Raw genomic sequence first — 25,056 nt, forward strand, 5'->3', positions numbered from 1 at the left:
GGGATGCCTGCACTAAGTGTTAGGTGTTAGTTTCCCAAAATGATTAAATCTAATTTGGCTAGTTGAGTATTCCACTTAGGGACTGGGGAGTATATTAAAATAGTTTGCTATTATTTATTGTTTAATACTTACACATAGGTCAGCATGTCAACTTGAAATACAAAGAGCCTGGTGGATTTTTGCTAGACTTTTGAAATAGAACACTTTTTTTTAAAGAACTCATGCTGAACCTTCTGACCTTTGACAATCCTCCTAATGGAATACCTCCAAACTTCTGACTGTAGCTGTAGGACAGGCATAGGCAAACTCAGCCGTCCAGATGCTTTGGGACTACAACTCCCATCATCCCTAGCTAACAGGACCAGTGGTCAGGGATAATGGGAGTTGTAGTCCCAAAACATCTGGAGGGCCCAGTTTGCCTATGCCTGCTGTAGGATTTTGTGCTAAGGGCACCAAGGTTTTATGAAGATGGCCTTTTGTTTGTCCTCTTGTATTGGGTTGCTCTAGTTATGTGACTATACAAAACAGTATCAATATCTCTCTGTGTGCTTTTTGTGCTTCACAGGTTTACAGGTTGTCCTGAACTCCATTATAAAAGCCATGGTCCCTTTGCTCCATATTGCCCTTTTGGTATTATTTGTAATCATAATCTATGCTATTATAGGATTGGAACTTTTTATTGGAAAAATGCACAAATCATGTTTCTTTGATGATTCAGGTGAGTAAAGAAGCTGCTATTTATAACTCGAACAGAACTGTTGTACCTTAAATCCATGGTTTGAAAAAAAACAACGCCCCTGGATGTTTAAAATATTGTTAACCTTGATCTTCTTCCCATTGACCTTTATTGAGGATTCAGAAGTGAGAGTAGTCAGGGCTAGTTTGGACAATACCCAGAAGCAGGGAAAACTGGGACACTTGTGGCTTGCTGCAACACACAAGGTGGACTGTTGGGATCTTGCTTTAGAAGAGATCTATGAGGGCTTCCTACCTCACATGTCCTAAGCAGAAGTGTTCAGTGCCTGTTTCATTTTTTATTGCAATGTGCAAACACACCCTCATTGTCAACCTCAGATTGAAGTACAGGGAAGCTACTACTTCATTGAAATAAGCTCATGTTAAAACCATTGGCAGTTGGACTGGAAGTTAATCCACACATGATTAACTGATGCAGCTCTCTGTTACTAAAAGTAGGAAGCGATATTGAGATGATTAATAGAGACAGTGGATGTCTAGAGATGCTACAGGGCTAGAGATGCTACAGGGCATCCTAAATATGAATGCTAGTAGTCAAAAGTACAGTTTATCAAGGTTGCGAGTTGCAGTGGAAGAGGAGTAAGATCTGGGAATGATATACTATTGTTTTTGTTTCAACTAACTCTAGAGCAGATCACCACAAACCTGCTCAGAATTAGGTTTACATCATTCACAATTTCACTGAACAGATGTTTGGTTAGTTCTTCTAACTGTGAAAAAGTAAGGACTACAGTCCATTGATGGTGTTTGCCTATTGAGATAGGTTGGACAGAAGTCGGGAGGCTAACAGTAGGTAGAGCCAGAGCCAGTTGCAGGTAGAATCAATGGAAGCAAGAACAGCTACTTCTAGTTTGTCTCCTCCCCCTACTTGCTGTGTTCCACAAGGCCAGTGCTTAGACTAAGGAGGGGTAAGCTGACAGCCATTGTCACCCACTGGACTGGTTGTAAATTAGAAGGCAGATAGGAGCAAACTGAAGTTGGTTGGGCAGTGCCTCCTTCACCCTAATGGATGAGCCTCCAATGTTACAGACATAGATATAGAATGTCACTACTGTAGAGCAGTGTGATAATGTATACAAAAGTGTGTGATGTTGCCTTAATAAAGCAACTTTCCACCGGGAATCTACATAGTGCAGATTTAAAATAGACCAAGGATGTATCCATGCACAGTTTTGAGTATACAGTGGTACCTCGACAACCGAACGCTTCGACTTCCGAAGGTTTAGACTTCCGAAGTCGACAACCCTGGAAGTCTTTTCGCCATGCGTGCCCTGCACCTGCACAAAGCAGCGTGCGTGGTGGGCGCATGCGCAGAAGCAGCACTTCGACAACTGAAGACCTTGACTTACGAAGACGGCCGCGGAACGGATCGTCTTCGTAAGTCGAGGTACCACTGTAGTACTGAGATGGAACAGTGTGGTCTGCACACGTTTTATGATCAGTCACTGTCTGCACTGGTGTTCCTAGTTTGCTCATTAATATGTTACAAACTTTTCCACAGTTATGTTTCTGCTAATTTCTTTTAGCAGAAACTGAGCCGTGTGTGTGTGTGTGTGTGTGTGTGTGTGTGTGTGTGTGTGTGTGTGTAATCTCTGAACTCAGCTGCTTTCTGACTCCATTTCAAAACAGCTCTGCTTTTTCCAAGCCAGATGTTGAGAACTTCTTACCCTGAAATGTTTTTGATCCATTTTTAGATATATTAGCTGAAGAGGATCCTGCACCTTGTGCATTCTCAGGGAGTGGACGTCAGTGCCCCATGAATGGCACTGAATGTAAGGGTGGCTGGCCTGGACCAAACGGAGGCATAACCAACTTTGATAATTTTGGCTATGCAATGTTAACTGTGTTCCAGTGTATAACAATGGAAGGATGGACTGATGTGCTATATTGGGTAAGTCACCAGTGATACTTCTTCTGCGTAAAGGAAAATAACCTTGCTTTGAAGCATCCTCTTATACTCTTCTTCCTGTCACTGGATTTTCTTTTCAGGTTAAATGTGTGCTCTGTACATTTAACTTTATGCAAGTTCCACTTTTGCAAGTCAAATCTTGTGTTTCCGTGCTTTCTAATGTTTCATTAAAAAAACCTGCTTTTGTGAAGGTACTTTGTTTATTTTTAAAGCTGACATTTAGCATTTTTTTTTGCAATTGCTTCATTTACTTTCAGTTTCGTATCGGCATGCTCTGAAATAAATTTATATTATTTTGAGTTTATAAACCATTTTGCAAACATGCAGCCTATGAAGTACAGTGGTACCCCTACTTACGAATTTAATGTGTTCCGAACGCACATTTGTAAGTCGAAAAAAATTATAAGTCGAATCCCATAGGAATGCATTGGGAGAAAAAATCCGTAAGTCAAAGCAACCCTATATAAAGATTCATGAGTAGAAAAAATCCTATCTAAACCGCATCCAAGTTGGCGGACGGAGCTCCATTCGTAAGTAGAAACATTCGTAAGTAGAGTTATTCGTAAGTAGAGGTACCATTGTATAATCAAAACTGGTGATTAAATTGATTCAGCTTCCTTATAAGAGGGCAATGAATCATGTCCCAGGTTTCTAGAGCTACTAGCTATTGATGTAGTGCCCACTGCTGGGAAGATGTAGCATAAGGAGTGCTAGTTCACCATCTAAATTATGCCATAGAGGCTTTCAGTTGCAGGTGCTATACTTTCATGTGGCTACACATAAGTATTCATATCGAGCATACCAATGCTACTAAGGTAATAGTAAATCCCTGGCAAGACGTTAAATGAAATGTTAACAGCACTATTATATGCATATTTATGCAGAAGTATATGCCACCGTGTGCAGTAGGGCTTACTCTTTTGTTAAATAGTTTTGGATTTCAGCCTAAATCAAAGAATTCTGATTAGTCATTCCATTTGTTTGTAGAATATGTGTTCAACTCAAAGTCCAAGGACTATTTAATAATAATAATAATAATAATAATAATAATAATAATAATCCCTCTTAATAGCCAACATCATACCCAAGAATAGCTCAGTCAGGGAAGCCACTGAGCAGCCAGGCTGGGTAGTACAGTGATAGCAGCCACTATATTTCTTCAATTATGGCCTGAACCTCATAACCTGAACCTAGGACAAAGTGGTTTTCTGGTGAGCAAAATCATAGCTACTATCACCCCTCTAGTCTTTCTTGTTGCTGCAGAGCATGAGAGTTTATTGTCAACCAACCTGCTATTCACCAACAGCACCACCACACCAGAGGACACAGTAGTCAGTCCACCATGAATCTGTAGAATGAGATGGCCTGCAGGCATCTGGGCCCCCTATTTCTCCAATAAAGTCTCTTCCCTGCCCCATTCTTTCCCCTACCCGCAACCACCACAGCCACCCCTTCTACCTGTCTTGTTTTCTGACCAAGGAATCTCTGGACACTCAAGCTCTTCTAGAATACTGTTTCGAACTGGTGGAGGTGAACTCTAAACAGTAATGCAACCAACAAACAAAATGTGTTACTTTGCATTGCCACATTAAAAGAAGGCACTCGTGTGCATAGGGTGACAGAGGAAACATGGGTAGATATCAACCTCAGAAATGACATCCAAGGTCATTTCCAATGTTTATGTATCACTTCACAGTATGGCTTAGACTACTTTTGGGGAAATTGTCAGAGCTCCGAAAGTAATCTACCTATTTAGAGATACTGTACACCAAATTGAAGGTAAGAAGCTTGGTTACAAAACATATAATCGTCTTGGAACTCTGTTTTTGATGGGTGAATTGCTATTAAGGCTCAAACAGCAAAAACAAACAAGCAAACATAAAACCCCTAGGAACTATGGCAAAAACATGGATTTATATTGCAGTACTGTTTGAATCCCTTATAACTGTATCAAACCTATTACATACTGTTATCCAACTCATTTCCTATAGCTTAATGCATGGAATGTCCAAATTGGATCGATGCTGAAAGCAATTTATCTGTTAAAGTTCCAGTGCTGTTATGTATTTGGCAGCTCAGCTGTTTACCGTCATTTTGGTTTATAGTCGAGTGGGGAGCCTCAGGTCTGGAGGGCAAATGTAACCTTCCAGCTTTGGGAACTCTTCCCTAGGCATTGTTGTCTCCTCAGTGGCCACACACAGCTCCTTCCAACCCTGCCCAATATCCTCCTCAAGTACTATGCCTTGCTGTAACTGTTCTTGAACTCTAATAACTCCTCTTGGATTGTGTGTGTGGAGGATATAAAGTTGTGTGTTCTTGGGATTGTAGAACCCTTTGACTTTATGTGTGGCTGGTATGCAGCCTTCTGTATGAAAGTTGGAGGCACATCCATTGCTCTCGCCATTTTTGCCTCTGGACCATCCACTGGCACACAGTCCTGGATGGTTCCCCTCAAGCGAATGCCTCCCTTGGGCTGCCAAAGGGTCTCTGTTTCTCTCCTATGTCTGTGTCCAAATTGACCCATTGTTTTCAGCCATGCAATGCTTTTCCTGAAAGTAGTATAAGCCATGATGTGCAGTGACATGTGACCTTGAAAATTATCATGGCTATATTTGAGAATGTCATCAAATCTGCTTCGTCACCTTAGGTACAATTGATTTGGTATGGGTACCTGCTTTTAGCATGTCAATGATGATACAAGTAGAAAAAACAGCAACCACATTCTGTTTGACCTACTATAATATATGCATTATTTGGTGATGAATGTTTGTGATTCAGTTCATAACAAATGGTTTAATAAGATACATATTCAGTGATTATTCTGGAGCAAAATATTGATTAGCTTATAATGTCAATATGTTTTGGTATGTTTATTTTATTTCTGCTTTCTTATGGTTGGAACTAGTTTAGCAGATTGATGTCAAGTGTTTAGATGAGATATGCTGAACTATTTAGTTTAAAATATAGTTGTACAGCATGTACATGCGCAAGTATCAAGCTAGCTGGCAACTGTCATTAAAGGTAGAAAGTGCTGTGATACATGGAGGATTGTTTCTGTGACCAAAGGCAGTCTCCTACTGAAGGTGACAGAAGAACAGCCCTAATGCTAAGTGTTTATGCAACCCACAGGGATTTAATTAAGTAATGCCATTATTCCCCATGTGGCATTAACTTCTAAAGTAGCTTCTGCCACCCATGGAAACAGAAAATAACTACTCCCTGTGTTTACATATTCAGCAACAAAAACAATTGACACTGGTGCTATTTTTGTCTGCTACTGCCAATTAGTTATAAACGAGTGAAATACCTGCTATTAAGACACAGGGGCTCTGTAGGTGTGGTGAGAGGGCCTTTATGTTTGAGGGGATCTTGAGAGGAAAGGGGTGTCTCTGCATGCTCTCAGAAGTATATTGCGACACTTCCCTGAATTCAGGATTGGTGGAAGCTAGGCCATCCAGTTCCAGATCCCCTTTCCCTTGTTTTGGTCATTGCAATAACTACCAGTAGACAGTCATTTACCTATATGCGAGAAAGTGAAGGGGATGAGCTAAACTCACATTTTGTCCCTGGGGCCCCAAGACCCCCACCCCCAATTGCAATCCATTTCTCCTTTGCTTCATAGACCTCAGTGGCATAGCTGTCAAGTTTTTCCTTTTCTCGTGAGGAAGCCTGTTCAGCATAAGGGAATTTCCCTTGAATAAAGGGAGAACTTGACAGCTACGTGTGGAGCCAATGAAAATTATGGCTGCCCTTTCAGATACAATATATAACACAGAGATATGGAGCTAGAACAGAAGGTGAAACCAGGTTATGCTCAGCGGAACTTAACTTTATAATAACAGAACAATTAACAGATCTGAAGTTAAATAGTTACTCTGATTATTGCTCAGTTTTATTGCTTCGATACAGGAAATACATTGCAGGGATTCATGCTTTCTCACTCTGGTATGTCCTAACTAGCTCACGGGTCTAACCGTGTATGCACAGTACACTCTGCTTCATGTGTTACTCACATGAAGGAGAACTTACATAATTAAGGTTCAGTGGGGCCTTACCATTTACTCTGCCCCTGAGGTCACATACCCGGTAGTTTTTCCTGGCCCTCCCCTCATCCACCAGTGAGGCAGGGATGGGAAGTCAAAGCAGAAAGAATGTGAGACAGAGAGACGCTTATAGATATCTTAGTAACATTCAGATATACAGCTGATGTTACCAGAGGAAAAAGAATAAATATTACCACTCAGTACTCAGCACTGAGATACGATTGAGCATTGAGTTTCAAATGAACAATGTAGCATGCTGAGCCCTCCTGGAGAAAAAATAATTTTAAACAACTTTTACAAGAAAATACCTGTCCCAGCAGAATAGACTATCATTTGCTCTGATACAACTCCTTGTATCTTAGGCTTCTCTGACACCTAACAGTGTCAGAGCAGCATGGGACTACTATCCTGTAAGAAATCATTGTGCATATTTCCAAATAAGTACTGATTCAGAAAGCCAAGAACTATGCCTGGCTTCAGATGCCCTGCCCAGCTTTCTCTCTACAGGAGGGATTCATTCAAAATGGTCCAGGTCTTCACTGGCCAATCTGCTTTCGGAAGGCTTCAAACATGTGATTACTAGGGTTGGTGTCACTGCTTGGCACTCCTTCCCAAATTAGAATAAGGGCACTCTGTTAACATCTATCTTAAGTGCCTGTCTCCCATAGTACGCCAGAGTGACACTATATCAGGGGCATTGTGGGAAATCAAAATGGCAGCTCAGATCTCAGAGCACTGCTGCCTGTCACCACATAAACCTGCCAGTGGTGAATGTGACCCACTAGACGGCGATTAATTGCAGAGGACCCAGTTGTGTTAGGTCCCAGTGCAGTGTTTGCATGAAACATACCGGTATGTAATCCGGCATGCATAGCTGCCAAGTTTTCCCTTTTCTCGCGAGGAAGCCTATTCAGCATAAGGGAATTTCCCTTTAAAAAAGGGAGAACTTGGCAGCTATGCCGGCATGATCTCCATTTGAGTGAATTGTGCTTCACTCAGCTAAAATGTTATTCTCACTGTGCTTTTGATCAACAATCTGAAGAAAGGACTTTCAGCCTAGAAATTCAGAGCTTTGGGTGGTTTTTTACTGAGCACAGGACAACCATTTCCTATTCATATGATTAAAAATAGCCCTGTAAGATGTATGCAAGTAAGTGAATATTAATCAACTTTAACAAAGAGAAAGCAGAAACATGTAAAACAAGTCAAGTCCGAGGGAACAGAACCAAAGTGGTCTATTAATTATAGCCACCATACTGCATTATCATTTGCGTGCTGATCCTTTAATACCTAATGCATTAGGACTTGAGTTGGATCAGAAGATGAGTCATCATTGCTTATTCTAGCTGCTGCATCCTGTATCTCAGGTTGAGAGCCCTTAATATGGTTTAATAATTGGCTAGCTGGCTGCAATAAATTGTGGGCTCCCAGAGTTCAATAGGTAACTGGGTAACCTGATCTGGGTATAACAGCCCATCATTATGCTTTTATGGCATATTTAAAAAACAATCTATCACTTAATTCCTTAAAGTTTCCTATAAATGACTTATTAAACTTAATGTAATATGTGTGTGGCAGTTAAGATCATGATGTTGGGAAAGATTGAGGGCACTAGGAGAAGGGGACGACAGAGGACAAGATGGTTGGACAGTGTTCTCGAAGCTACGAACATGAGTTTGACCAAACTGCGGGAGGCAGTGCAAGACAGGAGTGCCTGGCGTGCTCTGGTCCATGGGGTCACGAAGAGTCGGACATGACTAAACGACTAAACAACAACAACAAGTTAAACTAGCATATCAGCACAGCAGATGCCATTATAACACAGAGGTCGCATAACAGATTAGGAATATAAGTCAATGTGATTAATTTGGGGATTGTCTGGATCCAAAACCTAGTGGTTGCACGATATCTAATTGATGTGCTTTTATTTGTGCATGATAGGCATTGTATTTCCCAAGTTAGGAATGGCTTCTGCTTTCACTCTGCAAAATTGAAACTTTCCACAGATTTGCAATGACGTGTATACTGAGGTAGAACTAGATGTTGAAATGCTCCTTGATTATTTTCTCTCCACCTCTTCCTAGAAATGTGGAATATATGTGTGATGTGACATTTTTTTGTATGGTGCAGCCCTGTCCTAGCTGCATGTTGTGTTAACCTTGTAGTTTTATGCCAAGGGCAGCTTCCCTTCCCAACAGCAGCACCATAGATAAATTTTTGTTAGGACTATGGCAGAGAAGAAAATTGCTTTAGAAAACCCTCCCTGTGTACCACAGACTCAGTCCTGATTCTGCCTCCCCTCCAGCTGCTACTGAAAGTGAAAAAAGCAAACACACAGTGTATGGATATATCGCCCAGGACTGGTATTAGGGGCAGACCACGATGATGGCTTCACTCAGTGGTATATCGCTGGTGAAAAGGCCACCTCCTGGGTCCCTCCACTACGAGCACCCAACATGCTGAGGGAAAAACAAGCAGCAGCCAGACCCTGGAAGCAGAGATATACTGCTGAGTGAAACCACCATTACTGTCTGCCCTCATACCACTGCAGAGGGAGAACCAAGCTGCATCGCTGAAGCGTGATACAGTTTGATCCTCCCTCTGCTTAATAAGCCCTATGTCACTCTGGCTTGAGCAATCTGGAGGGACATGGGGCTTGCTCAGGCAGCCGGGGGAGGGGGAGAGTCTTCTTGTCCCCTGGCTGAGGAGTGCAAACAAGCCCCCCCCCCCAGCCCTCTGGCACATGTGTGCGCTGTTGGAATGTGGGTTTTCCTCAGCCAGGGGGCAAGAAGGCTCAAAGAAGCACTCCTGCCCCCAGCTGAGCCTGAGAAATAAGGTGGGCCCTAAAAATACACACCTCAAGTTTCAAAAGTCTAGTTAAAGAGACATGTGTTCAGGATTCACTGAAAGCTGTATAATGAAGGTGCTAGATACACCTCTGTGGAGAGGGAGTTATGTAACTTTCGAGTTGCCACAGAGAGTGCCCTTTCCCAGGGCACCACAACACCATGCTTCTGAGGGTGGTGGAGCAACCAAGACGGCCACCTCTGCTGCGCTTAGCACCTAAGATGGTCTGCAGAGAAAGAGGTGGTCTTTCAGATACGGGGGCCTGATTTGTTTAGGGCTTTAAACACTAAAGTGAGCACCTTTAATTGGGCCCAGAAACAAACTGGAAACCAATGCTGCTGGAGATAGGGATTAGGCAGACGTCAGCAATGTTTTCCGGCCATGGGCCGGAGGATTGAAACGGACTATCGTCTGTGGGCTGGACATGCGCAGAAGCCATTTCTGGCATCCCGGACATGGGCAGTGCAGCGCCAGAAATCGCTTCTGCGCATGTCAGTGGCTGCGCAGACACGATTTCCGGTGTCGGCGCAGGCGCCATTTTCCGTGCCGCTCGGTGAGTCCCCGAGCCGTGCTGCGCCAGTTTAGCGCAGCACATGGGGGACTTGCCGAGTGGGTGGCTCGGTTCATGGGCGGTCCGTGGGCCGGATAAACGGCCTTCGTGTGCCGCATCCGGCCTATGGGATTAGGTGACACGCAATGCGACAACATATTTTTTTATATTCCATGTTACCAAGAAGAGGGCCGAAAGAGACATGGCGTGGTGGTAGCGCTCTGATTCTTTTAACATCTACTTCCTTGTTGCACTTGGCGTATGCTGTGGACAAGAAGGAACTTGTGGTCTGGTTGTGTTCTGAAGCCCAAAGAGCATAGGGAAGAAGTTGAGCCAGTTTTGCTGGCTTGCAAGCTGTTAGATTTGAAAGGCATTGCCTTTTAAATCAGCTTGATATCGGAGCCTCTGAGATCTCAGAGCAGAGTCTTTGAAACCAGCAAGGTTTTCAGAAACTGCCTGTTATCCTCCAAAGAGTGTGGAGCTGACCAGAAGGCTTTGAAGTCTCTGTTCTAGGGTCAGCTGACCTACTGTGCAGATATCAAAGCTTGCTGGAACAGCTCACACTCTTTCAGAAAACCCTGATTTCCAAGGCTATTCTTGATGCTGATAAAAATACCAGCAACTTAAATGCCAATTAAAATGTTACAGAACCAAGTGAGAATGGTATAATTTCTACCCGTGCAAGAACTGTAAAAGATGCTGAGGTGGAAAGATACTTAATCTGGCATTTAGTAAAATACTGATATAATTCCTAGGAAGCTAAGAGGTAGTCAGAAATGTTCATTGGTTGTCCTTTGTCTGAAACAATTGCTCTCAAATACAAATGTCTTTATAGTGTTGGAAATGAACTTTTAAAATCCAGTTTACAAATAATGCACAAAATAAAAAGAATATTAGTTGAATAAAGGGTGGCAAACAGTTGTGTGACTGAAGCACTTTTTTTCTAGACCTGGGACTATAAATGGAATTGGAATGGCAAATATATCCTTTCTGCCTTAAGTCCTTTAACTTCAGAATGTGGATTATGACTCTGCACATTTACCATGAATATGAAAACTGACCTTTTTACTAGTTTAAAAAATATCAAAGATGGGCACAGACAGAAACCCCCCCATTTTAAAAACAGTTATTAATAATTATGAAGAAGAAGAAGAAGAAGAAGAAGAAGAAGAAGAAGAAGAAGAAGAAGAAGAAGAAGAGTAGTAGTAGTAGTAGTTTGGATTTGATATCCCGCTTTATCACTACCCAAAGGAGTCTCAAAGCGGCTAACAATCTCCTTTCCCTTCCTCCCCCACAACAAACACTCTGTGAGGTGAATGGGGCTGAAAGACTTCAAAGAAGTGTGACTAGCCCAAGGTCACCCAGCAGCTGCATGTGGAGGAGCGGAGACGCGAACCCGGTTCACCAGATTACGAGTCTACCACTCTTAACCACTATACCACACTGGCTCTCACTACACCACACTGGCTTATGAAGATTTCTTATGGCAACCCAGTAGGTTTCTAGACACTTAATAAAAATACAAAGAATAGCTGTCATTTATAGTGAAACATACAACTTTTAAAATGTTGACAAAATTGTGCCAAAATGGAGAAGTGTGTCAGCTGTGGTGTTATGAACAGTTGTACCTGGTGCCCATTGAAACTGGTAGAGCGGAAGGCAGGGAGACAAGCAATAGGTGGAGCCAGAGCTGGTGACTGGAAGAGCCAAGTAATTATATTATTAATCCTCTTTTCCTGCTGAGTTCTACAAGGGTAACACTAAGCATAAGGAGAAGCATTCTGATAGCCCCGTGGAGTTGGAAGTTAGAAGGCAGGTAGAGACCGGCTGATGGAAAACTGAGGTTGGTTATGAGCCTCCATTGGTTAGCATTCTTCTGCAGTCACATTCCATGCAAAACTCCCAATAGCAGAATGCATTCTGGGTGATGGAAGGACCACATATTCTTACCGTGTTTCTCCAAAAATAAGACACAGTCTTATATTTATTTTTCCTCAAAAAACAAACAAACAAACAAACACGGTGGCTTATTTTCAGGGGATGTCTTATTTTTTTAAATTAAGTATGGTACGGTTTAACCTCCAAGGTTAAACTGCCTATCACTATGGCTTATTTTCGGGGTATGGCTTATTTTCGGAGAAACACGGTAGAACCAAAATTTCATGACATAGGATCTTCTACAGTAAAACTACAATTATATACCCATTTACCTGGGAGTAAGCCGCATTAAACTCAATGGAACTTGCTTCTCAGTGGACTCGTATAGGTTTGTAAATGAGTAATAATGAGTATTTTATTGCACCACAAAATGATAATCTGAAAAGTCCTGTAGTACACTCAACATTAAATACATTGGGTAGTATTCATTGAGCTCATTCCGCTCGTGCAACCAAATTTTCCCTCCCTCTCCTATTATTATTTAAAAGGCTTCCCTATACATTTGTTCTTGCGGTTTCTCCAACCCCCCAGAGCAGCTTTGAGAAGTATACTGGGTATGCACAGGGAAGGTGAGAGAGGGAAGTTCCTATGCACAAGCAGAAATCCTTGCACTAACAGAACAAGTGCATTGGATATCACCCATTTGCTTTATATTTTTGTGTCTGGATTTCAGCTTCTAAATTCCTGGATTTATATGCATAGAAAGCTGAAAGGGCTGAACAATTAAATAAGATTTTGAAACTTTAAACTTAATTCAGATTTATATATCAAACCCGAGCCCCTTTTCCATAGTAACCCAACCCTGTGCTTTACTGTACCCTTTACTGCCTTGCTTGAGCCACAGTTGAGCCAAAGTCTCTCTTTGTTATCATTTAATAGCTTCTTTCTACATATTGCCTTCAGTGTCTTCTAAATGGGATTTAAAACCATTGCTGTATAGTTATGCTAAGTTCTAACTCTCTTGCTTTACAGTATTTTTTTATTATGCTTTTGGAATGGTGATGAAACATGGCTCATATTTTGCTTTTCTTCCCCTGATGATTGTGAGCAAGAGGGTGCATTTCTGTCACTTATTTGTGTTTCTTCCTCACCAACTGTTCGCTATTACAAAATTAAATTAATCTGTTTCTATAAGATCATCTTGTTTCTTACAGATGAATGATGCTATGGGATTTGAATTGCCATGGGTGTATTTTGTCAGTCTCGTCATCTTTGGGTCTTTTTTCGTTCTAAATCTTGTTCTTGGTGTATTGAGCGGGTAAGCATACACCTTTTTCGTCCTAGAAGCAGAGTCCTGTATTCGGTTGCCATGAACACATAGGTATATTATGAGAAGATCAAAATAATTGGGGATAAGATTTTAAAAATGAAACACTGGGATTTTTCATTTTAGAACAGCATATATCCTTCAGAGCCCATGCAGCATACAATAGCAAGGGCAATTTCCTGAAAAATAATAATAGGCAGATGTAAAAACGTAAAGAGATCATAATAGGCCTGTACTTAGTAATTAATTAACCACTACCTTAAATTCCAATACAAAAAAATTCCAAACTGTTAAACAAATTATCAACCCCCGTATGACATAGGTTCTGAAATGTGCATATTGCTATGGTTAAATGTAATCTAGATATTTTAAAGCTCCTAAATGATCTTCAACACATTTTCTTCATCCCAAAAGAAGTCTTTTTATAGTACTGCCATTTTGGGCATCATGGTGACCTGCAGTGTAGTGTAAGGGAGGGAGCTGTGAGAGGGATACTGTTGGTACACTGAATACCTATGTGATCAGTCAATTGCAGGAGGACTCTGCTGTGTAGTGAATAGCTGAATCATAACATGTTTCCTTACATTTTACAGGTAAATGATGCAATAGGATGTGAATGGCCATGGATCTATTTTGTTAGTCTTATCATTCTTGGCTCATTTTTCGTACTTAACCTGGTTCTTGGTGTACTTAGTGGGTAAGCAGCTAGATTAACCTTGTATATTCCACCGCAGTGTTTGAAATGGCCTATGCGTTTGCTCAAGCTTCACAGTGATGGCTTTTCTGCATGTCATTTTACCAGTGTTTGCTTTTCTGAATGTCTGGACTTTTGTGTTTCTGCCTGTCTATGACACCCTGTGTTTGCAGTGGTTCCCAACACCCCCCATCACTGAAGAGTAACTAAATGAAGTACTAACTTCCTTAAAGACATCATTTTGCACACAATGAGTGAAAGATGACACCTGTGTAAGCATACATATTTTAAAATATTGATAAAGGCTGTTGTCCATTTCTGAAAGCCTAGTTTCAGCATTTGAAAAGCTTATCTAAACAAACATACAATATCTTTTGTGTAACTACCAGCAGGATATGCCTGTTAGCAGGTGCTTCACATTTTCTGCTTCTATTGACATTGGTTGTATGTTTTTTTTACAAATCCTTTGATGTCTCCTTTATATTGGTGGAGATGTCTTACCTAAAGCTATTGAATATCCAGGACATTGTGCATGCAGCTGGCTCTCATCACTGGCTGGGAAGGCCACAAGTACTGTAGTGCACAAGTACTGTAGTGCAAACATCTCTATAGCTGTCAAAAGGGAAAGCTTGTCAACCTATCGCCATATATTTTTGAAGCTCCTTACCTGTATTGTAAGAAGAGCATGGCAGGATGGCACCAATTATGGTGTCTGCATAATTGTATAAAGGGAGATGTAACTAAGTGGGCACTGTAAAGCCCACAGCACTTCTCCTATTTCAGCTTCAGTTCCCCAAGCCACATTGGCAGAAGAATAGGCCTGTCTGACTGTCTGAAAATGATTCATACCCAAACAGATAGCCACAGTCCAAACTTCTGGCATTAAACAGAATGTGATTACTTGTCAAACGGCAAATAATAAGCAAATAGGCTTGTGGCATACAGATGTAGGGCTTGTATGACATCACTGTCTGCATCCATAATGCATCATACCAATGCAGACTTTCAAATCAGAACCTGACATTCAAGTTGTGTTGTTTAATAATTTTATTCACTCTTGTCAGTAGTTCTTCAGGTTCAAGGGAGCTTGTTCATGTATTCTGCCTTGGGTAAGCCCTTTTTCGGGCATTTGGGGCTTAAACAGGAGGTCTTTCCTCCAATTTCTCTGCACATGCTTGCTCTACTTCAGGTTTTTCCACATTGAGCAGGAAGGTCTGAAGGGAAAGTAGAAGTACAGTGGTGCCTCGCTAGACGAATTGAAGTGCGGTTTCCCATAGGTGCCTCGCAAGACGGGGAAAAAAATCGTCTTGCGAGGCACCCTATGGGACAAAAAAAAAATCGTCTTGCGAAGCGTGCCACAGGAAACTTCGTCTTGCGAGTCTCAATTGAAATCGCAAAACACTTTCATTTTGCGTGTTTATCGTCTTGTGAGGCATTCGTCTAGCGAGGTACCACTGTATGTTCACTGAGAGGTGCGTAGAATCTTCCTTCAGACCAGGCTTCCTCAAACTCGCCCCTCCAGATGTTTTGAGACTACAGTTGCCACCATCCCTGACCACTGGTCCTGCTAGCTAGGGATCATGGAAGTTGTAGGCCAAAAACATCTGGAGGGCCGAGGTTGAGGAAGCCTGCTTCAGACCATCTGAAATGGGACCAGCACACACGGAAATATTGGAGGTGAGGCTTACATGCACAATCCTGTCCCTTTCCTTGTTGAGCCCACAAGCATTCTCCCCAGACACCTGAAGATGGCTTTATTGGAAGATACAGCAATAGGCAGTAAGTTAAAGTTTCATAGTCACCTATGTTCCAGCAATTTTCAGAAATTTTATTGTATCACGCACTTAACACTGGGCAGTATTTTCCTAAATGTGTGCTGACCTCATTAACTGCACTAATCTGTGCAATGCAGCTGTGTTACACAATGAGTACACGCATATTTTCCACAGAAAAATAAGGAAATGTAGAAAACAGAATGTTTTGCAGTCCTATGCAGGGTGTATCTAACTCAATGGCAAACAATCTTTTCAGCTGAGTACTGTAGTAGAAACATAAATGTAACAAGGCTAGCAAGTCTTCTGGTGTCACCCATCCTTCTATTGTGTGCGCAGATGATTTATGATTGAATGACAATGTTACAGCAAAAATGTTTTTAAGAAGATACTGAAAAGTGCCCTCCTTTGATTATATATTTTAAATGTAAAATATAGATTTTACTGTGAGCTTAGCAATTTTGAATAGATACAGAATCTCTATTTAGAAACAGAAATAAAGAAAGAAAAAACTGATTTGTTACACAGTAGCTGCCTTATACAAAACCAGACCAGTGATCTACCTAAACCCTGTGCTATTAGCTAGACTAGACTAGGACTAAGGGTTTTCCAGACTTGCAATAATGAGGAGTTGTGGTCTTTTATCAAATGCTTCTCTCCTAGTGTAACAGTATATGCTTAAGCCTACAATCTGTAGCCTGTTGCCTCAAAGTAAGCCCCATTTGTTTCAGTGGGACTTACCATACTTTTTGAGAGAGATGTGTAGGATTGCACAGTAAATGAGCAGTCACAATGGTTTCAACGTATTAGTTAACATCGGTGGGATTTAACTTACTGGATTTGTATTTTCCTATGTAGCAGGTTAGGCTAAGGAACAGTGACTTACCTAGGGCTACTAGTGTGCTTCATGAATTTGAATCTATTTCAAGACCAACATTTCCAAGGTCACCATACTCTCCCATTCGTAGAGAACATTCCCATTCACAGAACACAACATATGTCTGCAAATATGACTGCACTTCCCCAGTAATTCAGGTGATCTGTATGCACTAGCTAACCATACACAATTCTTTGCATGTCCTAACTCACCTAAGAAAAGAACATGAGGCTTAACAAAATATTTTTAAATGGCTGCAAAGGATATGAAGTAAAGCAAGCTGTGACTCTTGTAATATATTAAAGGACATTTATTAGCTGTCCTGCTCTGAGCAAGTAGATACTATACTATAGGTCCTCCACAATAAAAGAGTGACGTTCTAGACAAAAATAATAGTTAGATATAATTAGAGGATAAATAGAAACCCCCCCTGGAAACTTCTTGGGCAAGCCCGGTTGAAATGAATGCAAACGGTGCTAGTTGCCTATTTTGTGTTCTCCCTGTACAACTGGGCTTGGTCAGGAGAAATTGGTTGTTCCCAAAACTGATACCATTTTGTTCTTAGTTTAGAAAATAAAATAAAATATTGAGTAATTATGATAACTGTTCAAAATGTAGGGCAGCTAGTCAGAATGTTGTATTTCACTATTTTACCAGTCTCTTGGAATTAGAATAGTTCCAGATTAAAGATAACAGTCCCCACCACATCTGTAATTTTCACCATAAAGTGAAATCTAACCAAGTGTGGGTGACTGCACACCCCTGCAATGGGGCCTCGTCTTCCTTTTCTGACTCCTGCTGCCCTCTGCCTGCCCTCAGCCAAGTTTTGTGTGAGAGAGAGGCTGGAGGGTGGAGAAGATAAATTGGAACTTGCATTATACAAGCAAAATTCCATCTCTCAGACATCATTGGATATCACCTATTAATTTTTGGACTGTAGGTGCCAGAAAGTAGAATATTGCCTTATTATTTTGTGTGAAGAATGCATAGAAGGCTTCAGGCAAACCTAGGCTCTGAATATATAAAGGGCATCTCTCAAACTGATGAGAAAAATACTATCACTCTGCTAGCATAGATACAAGGATAAGGCTTTCTATATGCCTGTGGTAATAAGCATTATCCTCCCCTGAAGTACAGTAATTAATGCAACAGATTATCTCCAAGGTAAATGATGCAAGTGCGTTGTAAAATATGCCTCCTGCATCTCTGTATTAATGAGAAAAATATTGAAGTCACTCAAGTTTTGGAGACATAATAGGTTTGGTGTTTTTTTGTTTCTTTTTAAAGGAATGGCTTCTAGGAAAGATTTCCCCAGGACATACATGTAGCTAGTCACATATACTGCTGATAAAATCAGTCATACTGTCATGTATAATGTGATTAATAACACATATGTCTGCATAGATGCACATTTATAAAACATGACCAGACTTCCACAATCCAAAATGATGATGATAATTTAAAAAGTAAAAGCTCTCCCAAAATAATTCCTGTGCCTTAAAAACATGGCTGTATTTAGTTCTCTGGATTTTAGGAACTAAAATCTGGAATCTGTGCTGAAGATGTTTCCATATGATATGACTATTTCCTGTGTTGTTGATTTATGCTCAGCATTTTGAAAAGTGTCTAATGTTTTTGATCTTTGTATTTCGTGTGTTGTGTTTGTGAACTGCATGACTGATGTGTTTATAGAATGGTGTACATGTAAGTAAGATATAATTTGAGAGACCTTTTGTTTTACATCTAGCCTTCCTTAAAGGTGAGTATGTGAGAATGAAATGTTGAAACTGTTTTTAAAAGAATAAAAAAAACCCCACAACATTTTAAAGTGGAGGTCATTTTTTAATACAATTTTCATGTAATTTTAAGATAACATAGACTGCAAGAATAGGGAATGCCCTTAGTAAATATTATTTTAAATTAAGGAGTCTGTTGACAGCAAAGGATATATTCCAAGCATTTGAAGGGCACAAATGTTAGATGGCTATCATTCATGTAATTCATTTTGTCAACAGCCATGCATTTCTTTTCTCATTATCACATAGTAGTTCTAAACAGAATTTTAATGACTTGGAGAATTCTAGTTTTGGAGTAGACAAATTTGTTAGGATATTGTATGTATGGGCCTAAGCCAGGTATCCCCAAACTTTGGCCCTCCGTATGTTTTGGACGACAATTCCCATCATCCCTGACCACTGATCCTGTTAGCTAGGGATCATGGGAGTTGTAGGCCAAAGTATCTGGAGGGCCGCAGTTTGGGGATGCCTGACCTAAGCCACTTCAAAGTAATGTTTTGTTTCTGTTGAAGTTCCCCCACCCCACCCCCACCCCAGGTCATATTTGAGGTGAGAATGTTGCTGAGTCAACTCAGATTAGTCTGTAATTCCTTCCATAGTATGCTTGATATTTTACCCATGCTGATTTCAATTTAATTCCATATTCTAGATGCATAAATTCAGTTGTAAAATTGAATCTATCAACAAAACATTGCTTACGGCAAGCCTCAGTTTGAGGCACATTTATAGGGGCACATTCCAGACTTAGTCCTTTGAATAGAGATTGGTGCAAAGAATAGCCATACGCCTATGTATAAGACTCCCATTTTTAGTGCTAAAATATTATTATTAGGACATTTCACTCTCTGTATTATTTATATAAAAATCAAACAACTGTGCAGGGTGCTTTAGATTCCTAATCTCATTTATTCTTTTAAAAAAAACCCTATGAGGCAGTCTTCTGAGTTTACAAAGTCAAGGCCACCCAGTAAGTCAACAGCTAGGATGGGATGTGAACATTCTTGTTCAAAATTTAACACTCAGCTGAGCATAAGGCACTGATGCAGCTATCACAAGGAAAGGAAAACCTCCTGGAGTGAGCTATGAATGTAAAACTGGGTCTCTTATTAAGCACTAAGTGCAACAGAGCCTAGTAGTATGCGTATATTTTTGTTTATTCCTTTGGTAAATTGATTTATATTATTGGTTAAAAACCAAATGGCTAAACAGTTCTAATTAGCTTACACACTGCAAGACTGTAAAAACAGTTTAATTACAAGAATCTAAACTGAAAGCTGCTTCAGAGCACTCTCTCTGGAGTGGAGAGGCATGTTTTCTTTTCTCCCTCCCAGGTGGCGCTGTGGTTAAATCACAGAGCCTAGGGCTTGCTGATCAGAAGGTCGGCGGTTCGAATCCCTGTGACGGGGTGAGCTCCCGTTGCTTGGTCCCAGCTCCTGCCAACCTAGCAGTTCGAAAGCACGTCAAAATGCAAGTAGATAAATAGGAACCGCTACAGCGGGAAGGTAAACGGCGTTCCATGTGCTGCTCTGGTTTGCCAGAAGCGGCTTTGTCATGCTGGCCACATGACCTGGAAGCTATACGCCGGCTCCCTCGGCCAATAATGCGAGATGAGCGCGCAACCCCAGAGTCGGTCACGACTGGACCTAATGGTCAGGGGTCCCTTTACCTTTACCTTTACACCGCCAATTAATTGATGATGTTCACTACCAAACAGGTAGCTCATAGCTTCAAAAAGGTGTGAGGAGACAACAAACTAATGACTATTATGATGATAACAAAATATTCAGCCTCCACATGAAGAAGTGACATACCTCTACTAGGGTGCAAGGAACAGGAATTGTCACTGTTGCTTCTGACTTGGGATAATCCCAGGAATATTTTGTTGGCAACATTTTGATCTGTTCAGCAAGACAATTCCTGCACCTTTTGTTTGCTGAGGTCATCTGGTCAAGCTAGCAGTTCAGGGATTTTGCCCTAGTAATGTGGAAGTAGCATTTCTGAATTGAATTAATATATTTTTGTGCAGAAATAATCTTTAAATGGCATACTTGGCATGTATTACTGGAAAACTGGAAGTTGTAAAAACAATTCCTTATTTACAAGTGGAACAGCTCTTAATGATGCATGATAATCTTATTTCTCGAGAATAGTTCTAACCACTAAAAGATGCTTTATACTGAAGACAGATTCTGCTGAAGGCATTACTATTTCTCTGGGTAGCCATGGGAACAAAATAAGATCTTTCCAAACACACTTTAAGAAATATCTGTAAGTTGTATTTACTTCCTTGCTCGAGGACAGCAAGGAATATATATTGACATGTCCTCATATACATCCTTCTGTAGGCACTGCGGGTTAAAGTAATGTTTTTATTCATTTAGCATATTTTTTCTGACACTTCTTGCATTCTAGCACAGCAATCATGCTGTTTTTTCAATGAATCTGTGTAATGAAAAAGAGTTTTGTTTATTCTATATTGTTTATTCTATATACCAATATGCACACACATACAGTACCTAAGAACACTTTTCTACATGGCACTTTGAGGATTAATGGGGAAAGGCATTTAAATAATGATGCACAAAATAGAAGATGGCAATGAGCTGTCAGCTGCAGTTTTCTTCTAAAGGAAAATGAACAAGCCTTGACAGTATTCCTTTTCTCAGCAGTGTCAAGGATTAACAGCCAAAAAACAACACCACCAAAATGAGAGGATAAAAGTGTCCTTTTCTCACATATATCAGTGAAGCAAGAATTAAAAATAAAAGCAATAGCATTCCTATTTAAAATGAAGTGTGCTAAAAAAAAACCTTGATGTGTGTGACCCAACATTTGTAGCCCATGTTTCAATCATGTTTTGAACTGTGATCCAACCCATTGTTTGATGAGGCATTTATTCCTGATAGGGCTGGGATTTCTGTACATCGTCTGAAACTGGTTTGAAGTTCAGATTGCGATAACGGTTTCAGAATATCTGAGCATTTTTGAACACTCCCCTTAGCGCCAGGTGTGTTCCGCGAGCCGGAGCGGCAAGGGGGCTTGCTCAGCTGTAGGACTGGGCGATGTATCTCAGCTCCTTCTTCCTCCCCACCTTATTTTGTCCTTAAAGGAGGAAGTAGGAAATAAGATGCGGAGGAAGAATCAGTCAAGAGACATTTCAGACATCGTAAAATATCAGTATATCACAATATTTATCTGGTAATATATCACAGTGTTGAAAACAAAATATCACCTATTCCTTGAATAAGAAAAAAAAGCACATATCATTGTCTCACACTGGGTCAAATGGAATCTGATGTTGCAGTATGTGTAGAGACCCAAAATATCTCTGCAAAGCCATGTAGGCAGTAGGGATCCCTTTGAGTTTCTGCTGGATAGTTGTTCATCAGGATACATATCTGCCAAGTCATTTCAAGCAACAGACCATGGACATCATGAGCCATGACAAAATTGAACTATTATATTACATTCAGTATTATGTTCACTTTCTGCAATCCTATATAATTAGTGCCAAACTAGATGATATGCGAAACACATGGTTTGGGTTTTGCTTCTCTTGTTTCTTGTTTCTATTAAATAGCAGCTGCTGGGGGTCCATTCAGGATTGGGATGGCAGTGTTGCAGGGAGGAGGAAGGTTTAACCTTTTCTCCATGCCACAATTCCAATGAAAACCAGCCCTTCAAGGCTGCTGTTGGGCTGCCGTAGGCTGCAGATGCGAATAGTAGCTTCTTTTCCACAGGAAATGATCACTTCCACTTCAGGAAGTGATGTTGGTGTAAGTTGAAATGGATTTTAAAAAAACCACAACCCACCCTTGTACACCATGATCCCAATATTAATTGGACTCCCTTCTCCACTGCTGTTATTTAACATAAGCAAAAACAGATGCGTGAAATGCAGCGATGTGTTTCTTGCATTATCTAGATTGGCCATTAGAAGTCACATTCAGGTGTTCTAGTGAAAGTGCAGACGTGTAATAGTACTGTTGTAGCAGCCATAACTACATAGTCTTTCATGAATCTCTCATCTGTAGGGATGAGTAGGTTGACTTCAATCTGTGAAGTCTGATATTATTTCATAGAAGTGGTGAAGGCATGGTGAGGGTTCTGGTGGAACATCTTCTGACCAAGTTCCACTGAAATGAATGGTACCTGCAACAGAATGTTGCAGTATATCATAATCCCCTAACAGGAATTATTCTGTTTAGGATTCTAGGCAGCCACAACTTTCTCTAGCATATTTCAGCTTTATGAATTATTTCTTTTTCAACTGACACTCAAGATTCTGTGTCTCCTGGTAACAGCTGAGCATGCTGAGTTCTTACTGGGCTGTTTTGGGGGAGTGTGACTGATGAGTTTAGATGTCATCTTTACAATAAATGCATTATCTAGGTTCTCACCTTTATTGTTTAACAGCAAAAATCTATGCATGTCTATTCAGAAGTAAGTCCCATTCAGTTCAGTGGTAGTTCTATGAGTTCAGTGAGACTTACTCCCAGGTAAGAGTATGTAGGAGTACAGCCTACGGGCACAATCCAAACCTCTCTCTCCTCTGTAGCAGTGCCACCACCAAATCCAAAATGAGCAGGATGGAAGGTAGAGGGGGGCAGTCTGATTTACAGTGAGACTGGCTCAAATCCAACACGTAAATCCAGCCCAGCCCAGCCCAGCACAATGGGGTGTTAAGATAGATAATTCCAAGAGATAATGAAGAATTTCCAATTTGGGAACAGACGTTGTCATGTACCTTTGACTCATTTAAAGGAAATGTGCCAGTGGTTTCCATAAGTCATTTTCTTTTGATCAGGAAGCTTCCATTAGAATAGAATAATTTTATTGGCCAAGTATCAACCATACTTGGAATTTTGCTTTGACTACATTGCAATGTAAAGAAAAAATGTACCTCATACAAACACTATTCCCCTCACAATACAACAGCACAGCGAAAAAACCCCACACCACCAACTGGCCTCCCTTCCGCCCACAACTACAGATTCAACAATTTGATGGCACATCAAATTGTTGAATCTGTAGTTGTAGGCGGAAGGGAGGCCAGTTGGTGGTATGGGGTTTTTTCACTGTGTGGAAAAAAAACCCCATACCACTGTAATATGTTGTTTTACAGTGAGCCAGACCATTGATTCATCCTGCCCAGCACAGTCTAGCAATATCAGGCAATGGGTCTCTTCTGTCTTGGGCAGCAGTCTTTCCCAATTCAGCGCCCTGAGATCTAGGGATTGAATCTGCAACCTTCTCCTTGCAAGGCATGTGTTCTGTGACCACTATGGTCATTTCTCTCACTCAGATTAAGGGTTTTTATTTTTGTTTGAGGGTCTTTGGTTATTCAGTCAAGCAAGCTGCGCTGCATTGTTTTATTCCCCCACCCTCCTGAGGACAAAATTGCAGCATCGAAGAGCAGACTCGAAACTCTGTCATTTGCATTCTCTCCCCTGTCCATCATGGGCTCCCTCTATTCATACTGATGTGAGATAGCTTGGAAATTTCCACATAGGAAACTTAATTCTGTTGGGATGTTTTGCGTAAAGGAGATTCACCCTTGTACAGGTGACTCATGGGGACAAATCCTGCTTTTAGGTTTGAAATGAACTGCCTTTTACTCAAATATGTGTTCACACTTACATTTCATTGGTATATGCCATTTCCCCCAGGTGTAATTCCACGAAGCCATTATGCCTTCAAACCTTGGCCCTATTAAGTAGAAGGTGCTATTTAGAATCATCGTTTAATTTATAAAGGAGAAGTACAACATAATATCGTACATATATCAGTAACATTGAGGTTTTTAAGGGTGGGAGGAAAGATCCAACATGATGTCAACTTAGTTATGGTGACCAAATAATTGTAAGCTGTATTTTTATTATTATTATCAGTACATAGAAGCTTAATAAGTGTATAAGGAATGAAGCATGGTATGTGACTCGTATGACTGTTGTGATCTGTGGAAACTGTTCACTTTTCTGTACAGTTTCTTTATTTTGTTTAACTGTGTGAAAAAGAAATACTGGGGTCTGATTTTTTTTCCCCTCAGAAAGCCTTCAGCTTCACAAATCAATATTTCTGTTACGTTTTATCTGAACCCAATAGGGAGTTTTCCAAGGAAAGAGAAAAAGCCAAGGCCAGGGGAGATTTTCAGAAGCTGCGTGAAAAACAGCAGCTTGAAGAGGATCTCAAAGGCTATTTGGATTGGATTACACAAGCAGAAGATATTGACCCTGAGAACGAAGAGGAAGGTGATGGAGAAGGCAAACGGAATAGTATGTCATGTCTTCTCACTTTATTACTGTTAACGAAAGAATATAGTGTGCTGTAAAAATAGTTTACTGTATGGGATAGACCAGGCACCCCCAAACTGCGGCCCTCCAGATGTTTGGGCCTACAACTCCCATGATCCCTAGCTAACAGGACTAGTGGTTGGGGAAGATGGAAAATGTAGTCCAAAACATCTGGAGGGCCGAAGTTTGGGGATGCCTGGGATAGACTGTTGCTCACATAACAGCATTATACTCACATGTCTGTAATGTAATTCTCCCCTCTCCCCCACCTGCAGATAACTGTTTCTCTTGTAAATTACTACTTTCTTTACCTT

General features: G+C 40.8%; 1 protein-coding gene across 4 annotated transcripts in view; it reads left to right on the forward strand.

The window, feature by feature from the left end:
• Window positions 1-25,056, forward strand: part of CACNA1D (calcium voltage-gated channel subunit alpha1 D) — a 204,337-nt gene that overhangs the window by 76,209 nt on the left and 103,072 nt on the right. For 3 of the 4 annotated variants that reach the window (XM_088662244.1, XM_088662245.1, XM_060271438.2), the window contains exons 6-9: window positions 566-718; window positions 2,451-2,647; window positions 13,198-13,301; window positions 24,555-24,724. In XM_088662244.1, coding sequence (XP_088518370.1) covers window positions 566-718; window positions 2,451-2,647; window positions 13,198-13,301; window positions 24,555-24,724 — 624 coding nt within the window. Of the gene's footprint in view, window positions 1-565; window positions 719-2,450; window positions 2,648-13,197; window positions 13,302-13,903; window positions 14,008-24,554; window positions 24,725-25,056 lie in introns of all 4 variants that reach the window. The other variant, XM_088662243.1, reaches the window with a different exon arrangement.

This window comes from Zootoca vivipara, chromosome 2 (assembly GCF_965207765.1).
Source record: "Zootoca vivipara chromosome 2, rZooViv2.hap1.1, whole genome shotgun sequence".
Taxonomy (NCBI): domain Eukaryota; kingdom Metazoa; phylum Chordata; class Lepidosauria; order Squamata; family Lacertidae; genus Zootoca; species Zootoca vivipara.